The sequence below is a fragment of the Parasteatoda tepidariorum genome, chromosome 6 (assembly GCF_043381705.1).
Source record: "Parasteatoda tepidariorum isolate YZ-2023 chromosome 6, CAS_Ptep_4.0, whole genome shotgun sequence".
NCBI lineage: Eukaryota > Metazoa > Arthropoda > Arachnida > Araneae > Theridiidae > Parasteatoda > Parasteatoda tepidariorum.
The window spans coordinates 88,015,943-88,026,550 of NC_092209.1; the positions used below are offsets into that span (position 1 = coordinate 88,015,943).

General features: G+C 29.3%; 1 protein-coding gene across 1 annotated transcript; it reads right to left on the reverse strand.

Moving 5' to 3' along the window:
* LOC107439161 (uncharacterized) lies at positions 1–9,256 on the reverse strand (the record flags this gene model as incomplete). The annotated part of the gene is given in 4 exon segments (XM_071182821.1): positions 1–1,134; positions 2,478–2,535; positions 3,746–3,881; positions 9,010–9,256. A coding segment is annotated over 1 exon segment (765 nt). The 3' UTR covers positions 1–54.
* Between the last annotated feature and the right edge of the window lie 1,352 nt (positions 9,257–10,608).

The following is a 10,608-nucleotide window of genomic DNA, read 5'->3' on the forward strand; positions in this document are numbered from 1 at the left end:
TTGCACTTGCAAAGACTTTATTAAACCAAAAGTATAAAAAGAAAAATCAAAAAATTATTCATCAATTTTATTGTTGATTAAACGAACAAATGGCATAAAATCAATGTTAAAGTAAGCTTCGATCACCCTATTTATCATTTCAGACAATAAACTATCGTTGTACCCAATCTGAGCTGCACAGGCTGAAATAGCAAACTCAAAATGATTATTTTCCCTACACCCTTGAAAATACTCAAACGGAATCTTAACATCTTGGCGCTGGCATAATTGATTGTTATAAAAAAAGGTAAACTTCTCCTCCCCTTCCAAATTGCAATACAGGCCAGCAACGGGCTGTTTGTTATCCCTCGAAACGATCGTTCTGAAGTTAAAAACTATATTCCTCTTCTCCGCAACATCGATAGCGCTCAAAAACTTCTGACCGACGTAAATCAGGTTCGTCCAGCTGTTAACCTTCCCGTTTCGAGTGTCCTTCACGGACCACTTCAGGTAATTCCTGCCTTCGTCCACCTCGTAGCAGTACTCCTTTTTAGATTTGGCAGTCTCACTCGACAAAAACCAACCTGTATTGGGGTAGAGGCCGTCGGCCATGACTACCACTGGAATGTTGACATGATAACCGGGGTCTAACAAAATGTAACCCTCCCTCTCCTCCACCATGATCCTCACGACCACCAAGACGTGCTCCTTCACGCTGCAGTTGAGGGACGAAGGGGTGCACCTCACATAAGAATCAACGTCTACGATCATCTCCTCACAGGATGCAAGAAACAAAGAAGACTTCAACTCGGGGTAACACACATCGAGAACGGATCTCATACTATCTATCAAAGAATAACCTAACCCGACGCATGAAAGACTCTCGGGAAGTACAGAGGGCTGATAGCTATGATAGAATTCCTCCAGAGGGCGCGCCTGCTTGACGAAGGCATCATAGAATGCCAGAAAGCTACCAACAGTGTTGTAAGGGTGACATCTCAGCTCCGATTCGAGTATATCACCCAGCTCTTTCAAGAAGATTTTCAATGTTACAAATGATGAGAACTCCAGGTGTTCTGGTTCACATCCCCATTGTGCCGGTGGCAAAGGTTGCTCATTGTCAGCTCTTTCTTTAAAAGATTTGTCTGGGTTTACCTAAAATTTAAATAATTATCAGTTAGCTCTTGCCAATCAAATCTGGTTTATTTTAATGGGAAATTGTTATCCTAATGTTTCTGACAACATTTTCTTACATTTTTTAAGTACAAAAATTTTTACAACATAACTTATTAATATGATTTAAATTTATTGATGATTTGATTCTTTTTGATTGTAATGGTTTTGATTTAATTAAAGATATTTATCCTAAAATACTTAATTTTTAATAAAGAATAACTCAGATGTTAAAGAAGCCAATTTTTTAGATATCGATAATACAATTCATAAAGATGACACTTTAATGGAATTATATGACAAAAAAAGAGATTTTAAGTTTAAAAATTATTAGTTTGACACATTTTAATTCCAACTTATACTTTAAAATTTTTAAAAATATTAAAAAATTCCTAGGTTCAAATTTATTTCTAATAATAAAACAGATTTTCTTTCATTAAGAACTTCAGAATTACTTTGGATAAATAATTTTCCTTTCAATTATTGTAATTATAATTGTTTAAATTCAAAATGTCTCAGACAAGTTCAATTAATTTGGTTGACATTGAAGCTTGCATAAGTAGACCTATGAGGCGTAAAATAGAATTTTTAGTTCCACATGAATATAACAGCACTTAATTTTCCTGATTCAGGAATTTTGCCTTTTTCAAGTTTTTTTCGAAAGAGGTCCGCACTGTTATTATTTAATTTCATTTTAATGTTTAATGAAAATTTACATTATTTTGGTTTTTCTAACTGTAACTTCCTCTTTGTATTTCTCATATGTAGATGTGTCAGTCTAAGTTTTTTTTCTTTTTTCGGTGCAATTTTGACTTGTGCAACTGTGTGTGTCACCGGATTTTCGCACAACAGAAAGGGTTTAGCATGCTGGCAAAGCAGTGCGTCCCCTGATGAAGGCCGTTGCTAACATGCGTATCTTTAGATTTTACTTGAATTTAAATTCGCACATTTTCATTTATATTGTTTAATTAAAACAATTCTGGTATTTAGCATTTTTCAATTTTGACTTTCTGCTTTTAAATTAAATTTTGTTAATTTTTGTTTAATTCTAATTTTATACTTTGAACGGATAAGAAACTAATATTTAACTTTGAGCTGTTTTACCAAAAGAATTTTCTTTCTTCTGCTCAAAATCTTTCAAGAATCAACGATAGTATCTACACTAATCTTACTAAAAATAATTAGAACACCTAAAATGTTCAGCTTGAATAGTGATAGCTTTTCAGTAAAAATGTAAAACTTGGGAGGCAGTTCAAAAATATACCTCTCAAATAATTAAGTTTAAAAACACACATATTTTTTCTACAAAATATAAATATAATTACCTCATCTTTGGTTGAACATGTTCTGTCAGGTAGAATCAACTCTGTCTCGAATTCTTTGCTGTAAAATAATTTTAAATATGTTTATTATCAAAGTTTAATATGCAGGTCAATAATTTTAAATATGCAGGTATCAACTCTAGCTATCAGTAATCAGAAATACAACAGCTTAGAAATATATACAGTTTGCATAGATGAAATTCAAATTAATGGAGCCTTACGACATACTACTTAATTCCATATAGGTATATAATATTGATAAACTCTTGCACGAATTTACTATTAAATAAATAAAAAAAGTAAAATTTAGATAAAAGTAATTAATTAAAAATCACACAACACTGACATTCTATATCCCATTTTCCAAATTAAAATGATTATGAAAAATTAATGATTCAATTTTTGGTTGAATTAAAACTATTTTTTTTCTTTGTCCTATAAGTTTTTGCTTGTGGCATTTCAGAATTGAGTTTTAATGTTGTTAGAACTGTTTAAGGATACAAGAAATAATAAAAATTATCGTACATCAGCCGCGAACAACAAAATTTTGGCAACTGAAGGGGGAGAAAAAATTTAAAAAGATTTTGAAAATTTATGTTTCATTTTAGCTTCTGAAACCAACAATGCATAGGTCATGAATTTTTTGACACTGACTTCAGCTCAAAAAAACTGCTAAAACAGTCACGGCATCAAATAAATCATCAGATCCATTCCTTAATTTTGAAACGAACTAATTTCAGAACTGTTTGTAATAAAATAAAAGAACAAGTGCATCACATGCGTAATAAAATGGGGAGATATAGATGAAGAAAGATTCCAAGCTAAATAATTTATATCTAGACGATTCTCCAATGAAGTCTTTCGAAACAGTAAATAATCCAAGTAAGATTAAACACTTTTAAAAAAGTTCGTCAACACTTGTAAACTAATTTAACTCTTCCAGGAGAAAGTTCATAAACTTAACAAAGGAATTCATATCTGCTATCAGATCAGATTCAAATCGGAAGTGTGGTTCAAAGAACTAAGGATGCAAGTGCAACTGTCTGCCGAGACAACGTACCGGAAATATTTTATGACACGAAGATGAACAAGTAATTTTTAACCATTTCCAATTAAATATACAAAAAGTTGGAAGGAGTAAACAAATCTAAAAAAAAAGAAAAAAAAAGCCAGCAAGCGTTAACAAAATAGTCCGCACTCCCCCCTAAGAGCCTGCAATGGGTGACATTGATCACCCAGTCACCCACATCTATAACAATAAAATGATTTACCTGTTGGGGTGAATGAGTGGTTCCTCGAGTCAAGATGGCCATTGTGCAGCCAACTTCTCAGCTATACTGAATGAACAACCTTTCAAATGCTGTACAAACAACCCATTATTAGAACTATCACTTTCGTCCAATGTATCTGAAATCAAAATATTTATATAGAATTCATTCATTTTAGACTAAAAGATTTTATTCTGATAATTTAAGACTATGCTCAGGGGTGTGTCTAGGGTAAATTTACTGCCTATAAGCGGTAGCTTCACAAATTAAATTTTTAGAAAAACGGTAGTTTCACAAAATACTTAACATATTTATGAAAAATATTAAAATATTTTCCTATTTTACCTTATTTTTGTGTTGATTTTTTAATATAATTTTCAAATTTCACAAATTATGTCTAAATTTTCACAAAATAAGTACCTTTAAAAAAAACCTAGACAGACCCCTGATGCTATTACAAAACAGAAATTTTGAAATAACAATTACTTTTTGTTTTAAGCAACATTTCGTCATCGTTTTCAGAATATTGATACCTTTTAATGCATTATTATTGTGATGATTTTTTGATGAATTAATAAATCATGCACATTTTAAAACATAGCTATTTTAAATTAAATTTCCCTTTAGAAAATGTTTCTTTTCAATGATAAATTTAAGAACTCTATATACATTTCTGGTAACTTAGAAGCTACATGATTTTTTGTGAATTACTCTTTATTGTAATTGGGAAAATTTAGTGTCCTTTTCAGTTTTTAGCAACCTGCCTAATTCAGGGTATAGAAGGACCACTGAAAATTTTATCTATAAGTTACGAAAAAGGATAAATAATGTGGTCAAAAATATAATTTTAAAACTACACTTAGCTGAAACGATTCAGCAACTAAAAAAAACATTATATTGCCACTGACATTTGGCTGTTATATTCTCATTTCCAACCCTGCATGTAGGACACAGGAATGCTACAACAGAATCAGTGAAGCAGCTAAGAGAGGATTTTCAGGGGTCTGTCTGGGTTTTTTTTTTTAGAAGTACCTTTTGTGAAAATTTTAGACATAATTTGCGAAAATTAAAAATTATACTAAAAAATCAACACAAAAATATAGTATGAAAATGTTTTCAAACATTGTAACTTCCAAAAAAAATCATTTATGACAGGTAAATTTCTGTTTGCTATTGTAAAATCATGAGCTTAAAATTGCACCCAATTTTGAAATTCCATAAAAATCATTGTCTGCAGTTAAATTTCAACTTGAATTTAATAAAAACATATTTTTAACACTAAAAGTTATTTTTATTATGAGAACATTTTAGACTAGGTCATACAGAAAAAAGTTTCACAGAGAAAAATTTTTTTTCATAAAAAGTAAAGGTCTGTTAGAATAAATTAACAATAGTGTTCAAGATAATGTTCGAATTTTGACTTCCTGCAAAGTTTACAAAGGGAGACCCTCGTAGTTTCATTTTAAAAAACTCAGCTAAAAAAAAAGAGCTTGTTTTGATATGGGGTGATCGACCAGTTAGGTTTACCATATTGCTGAATCTGACCAGGCATGTGCTACCTTTTTTTAAAAGACAACTGGAAAAAAAAAGCTCCTTTTCCTAGATTGCAACGAGAACGGGGTTGGCATGAGAACTTGCTTTATTAAAAGTATTTTATAAAACTAATGTTTTTTTTTAAAGTTGAATTTATGAAGGCACCGCAACTTCCAAAAATTATTCTAAAGAATAGGACTCTGTGATAAATCGATGCATTGGAAAATATAGATTTTATACCATCATTGAATTTGGATTGGCAATTTTTTCGAAGCACCGGCTCAATTTTTCGAAGCACCGGCAATTTTTTCGAAGCTCACATGAAGAGCATTTTCCTCCGTAAGTGTGCAATGATAGCTGTGGAGATGATCATTATATTTCCTTATCTTTTTTTACATCGTGACTCATCATTTTGCAGACATGATGAATCCAATTGTCATTGAGAATCAAATTTTTGTTGAATCTGTTAGTTATGGAAGTTTTTCTCTTTTTTTAAATTGAGTGTGTGCAAATCCTGTTTTTTTTTTTGGACAATCAATCCAGCTGCTTAATGTTTTTCAGCCACTATTTTTCAGATATCCACATTCTTAAATATTGATAAATTATAAAAACATCACGATGTCTAAATCTTAACATCACCCAGTACTAATCAAGAATTAAAGCAGTCGTGGATCAATCAGAATAATGATTTAATCTATAAGAAGCTGCCTCATGGCAATAAGAACCAATTTAAAATAAATATTATGCAAAAATAAACAAGACAGTTTTATTCATTAAATTTGTGGAAATGAAAACAATTAAAATAACAAAAAAGTTTCCATGCTTTTTCAAACAGTAACTGTTTAATGAATGAAAATGCACAAAATTTAATCAATTATCAGAAAATACAAAAAAAACTAAATGCAAATAAATAGGAAAGTAAGACTAATAAAAAAAAATTAAAGCTAAGCTCTGAGATAGAATTTTTTCCAGCTTTCTGCAACACATCTTTCTAATACTAATATATTTCTGCAAGATACTTTTAACAATAACAAATATAGATGTTACTAAATTAAAGTAACAAAAGCATCAATTTCAAAAGAAAGAAACTTTTCAGATCAAGTAAAATAATTTTTAAAAATTAACTATGTAATTTTTTTAATTCTAACATTATGGGCTTTATTCTCGCATTTTGTAGGGGGAAAACACACTAGTTATTTCCTTTTTTGCACTTTTGTATTGTATCATCATCTCATTAAAAAAAATAATAAATAAATAAAAAATTGTGAAATCTGTAGCAGTAAATCGGACTCTTCAAAAAAGGTTACTAAATACGCTTGTCATTTTGAGATTCAGTTGTTGAAATAAATATGCAAAAAATATCGGATTTTAAAACTATGTGGAAATCAATAGCAACAACTGCATTAAAAAATTTAAACGAAATTTTCCGCAGAAAAGAAAACCAATTTTTTTACTTCATTAATCTTTATTTTTCATTGTTCTCAAATGAGAATAGAAAAAGCATCTTTTCCACTCGAATGCATAAGAAAGGCATCTTTTGAATATAATTCCGAAGAAAAGATAATATCTTTTGAAAATTTCTGCAACAAAAAAAAAAGTTTTACTTCCCAAATGAAAAATCTTACTGCAAGAACTCAGTAACGGTTTGTGACAATGTCGCCGTGTCACCACGATTCTGTTATGTATTCTGTTATGTATGGAAGCTGATTCAGTTATGTATAATGAAAATGAAGATAATAGTTTAAAGTTTAATAAAAAAAAATTATATGCTTAATGATGCCAAGCAAACTGTATTATTATTACATTTGTAAACATTGTCCACAGTTGCTTCCTTTCCTATTAATTTACAAATGTTATTCAATAAACATGGTTTATTTTTTAAAAATTTTCTTGTAAATTGTTGGATATCGGAAATTTAATACACATACGGATGTGATGAAACTATTGATTTAACAATCGAAAAGTTTTACGAGTTGGGATTCAAAACCAAACTCGAAACTTTTCCAGCAGGCACCATGGAATAGAATTAAAATATGACAATGTCGAAAAGTGCCCTTTAGTTTATGAACTTAAAACATTTTTTTTGGCACAGAATAGCTTTTATTGTTGTCAAAAACCAAGATCATTGGTGACATTTCCATTATATTTTAACTAATTAAAATAAAAAGTATATCTTTAAGCATTAAATTTTAAAAAAAGTTTACTAAAAATGTCATTTTTTGCATTAAAATGTGGTTTACAGTAGTGAGAGTTTAAGTAAATAAATTTCTTAAAATTAGCTAAAATTGTAATGGTTCTTTAACTCATTTATCTACTTATTTTTATTACAAATTGTAGATAATTATTTCAAAATTATAGGCATTTATGTGCATTGCAAAAAAATATAGAAACTGAATAGATATAACAAGCATATAGTACAATTTTTTTTATAATTAAAATTCTATAAGGGTAAAATTTTGATTATTAGTTTTGGCACAAATCTTAAAGCGCATGCATTCCAACTTCAACAATTTAATTATAAACATAAGTACATAATAAAGCAACAAACTGTTAATCATAAATAAAATTTCATTACAAAATAAACATTTCGTTAAAGAGTACGCTTTTTAATGGCTTTTAACCTCCATTTAATGAAAACCAGTTAGACAAAACCTAAACCCCAGTTACCAGATATTAATATAAATCTTTGAAATTATAAGATTTAAAAAATGTCTTTTCAAAATACTATAAGTAACAATATAAGTTTGATAATTAAAACTCATTAACACAGCAATATAATTACAATTGAAAAAGTATGAAAATAATTTTAACACTTTCTTATCACACATAGTTATTACAAAATTTTTTTAACCACCTAATAAATCCTGTTTTAACAGACAAATGCTGAAAAAATTCAATTATTTAAAATGATAATTTAATTGTCCATACCTTCTACACTTTACAGTGTAGTTGTACTCACAACTCATCCCTTCATTATACTTTTTAAGTTATCAAAAATAATTAATCTCCGTCGTTATTACTTAAAAATCATACTCTGACATGATCGAATTAATTTTATCGGTTAAGGCTTCGTAAATAATGTAGTCATAATAATGCTGTCACCTTCATCAGAAGAAAAGTAATTCTTCAATCTAGGCAAAGAATTTTATAATTGTTTAAAAAGAACACAGAATTGGGGAGAGAACTTATACATTGATAATAGCAAAATAATTTATTAGTTTTTTCAGATCAAGATAAAAAAGATGACATTACTGATAATAACATATATTACTGATAAATAACATATTGATGTAAGAGTTAAAAATATAACGCTATGCTTGTATATACTTTACATACTATAATCGCTATCTTCACAGAAAATGTATTTATGAGATATTAAATTACAAATGCTTCCTTATTACAGTGACGTAATAAATTTTCCCCCAGCTTGGTACAAAACATTTTCTCAGAATAATCACTATTATTACCCAATGAAAGCTCAATCTAATCTAAACTTGAAAACCTAAACATAAGTAAAGATTAACATTAAGCTTCATATATATACTTAATTTAAGGTAGCAGTTTCAAATTGAATTAAGAGAAAGGAAATATCACACGCCTACATACCAGAATGTGTGTGAATCATACGCCTACATATGATATATTTTATCTAGAGCAGTTAACAATACAATTGACCACAAATAAATGGTTCGTAACACTACTATAACGTAAAATAACAACGAAGTTTCACTTACCCATACAATGAAGGCTTTTCTAAAATCGGAATACAAAAATAAATTAAAACACAGAATTGCAGCTCGCAAGAATTAGGATAATTTGCTGATCCTTTCAGCTGAGAACAAAACGACCAACTACACTACGTTCTACGTAGAAGAATGGAGGTCGGTGACGGTTGCTGATTAACTGTCTGTTTCACTGTTGTGGGTTTTTATTATGTCACCTAATGCAGGGGTTGAGGTGGAAGGGTGGAGTATACGAGAAAAAAAAATAAATCTAGATAAATGACGCAATATGTTCATATTAATATATACACATTTTCCTTGCAGTTGTTGAAACTTTCTATCACGATAAATTCTATTTTTATTCATTCTGAGATAAGAATCATTTTAGAAGGCTCACACGTGCACCATTGATATTATATTTATCAAATGGTGAAATTCATGAAATATAATTGCACAAGGTGGTCCCAAGCTTAAAGTACAGGTTGTTACGCAAGAACAAGAAAATTACTATGTAGAAAGAGATTCCAATAAACTACGTTTGAGATATAAATAAATATGTATGTTTTAATATATGTGTTTAAATGCATATATGTTTCTTTATATATATATATATATATCCTTAAATTCATTTATAAACATATAATTAAAATACATGGGCTTATTAAATGAAAATTCATTTTCCAAATATAATTTAAAATGAATAATAAATATCGTTTTTCCATTTTAAGTCTTTTTCATATTTCATAAAGCTAATATTTTTAGAGAATTATTTTTAATTTTACATAAATGATATTAAAACCATCGTAATATCGGAGTGAGATTTTTGCTAAAATTTCTAGAACTCTAGAAAAGTTCCATACAATTTTTTAATAATTAATACATATTTAAGATAAAGTTATTAAAAAAATTATAGAATCGTAAATTTTCTAAAATTTAGACACGACTCTAGAATTCAGTGGTCTCCATATTTCTCGAAAAAGAAAAGTAGTCATAAATATAGGCGTAGAGTGATAGAAATTTTCTATGGGGCACGGTTTTTTTTACGACTACTGTTTAGCTGCGTAGCCTAGTAATTTTGAACTCAGTCCAGAAGACAAGGGAACTCCTGGATCAAGTATTGGAAGAAATTTGCCTTCGTGTAGGAATTTTTGATGGAACTGGCCTGCATTTGCGCTACATGGACAGGAAGACCATGAAAACCTCCCACAGTTAGCCTGATGGTACGGGGACGCTAACCCATGATCCGTATACCACTGAGGATATTTTACGTTAGCACTGTGGTAGGTGCAAGGCGGATGCCGAATTCGTATCAATTGGGATTTGAACTCCTTTCACCTTATTGGAAGGCGAACGCTCTATCTCCTGAGCCATCGCTGCCCTAAAGGTTAAATAGTAACTAGTTTCATAAATATGATTAAAATATATGAAAACAGATTTTTGCGTTCTATAATAATATATAAATTATATCTTAGTTTATCTAATCATGCGTTATCTAATCTTAGTTATATCTAAGTTTGCATTCAGAAAATTCAACAAATTTTTCAAGCTACATAAAATAATATTTCATTAAAACTAATAATTTTTCATAAATGATTTTAATTAAGTTTTGTT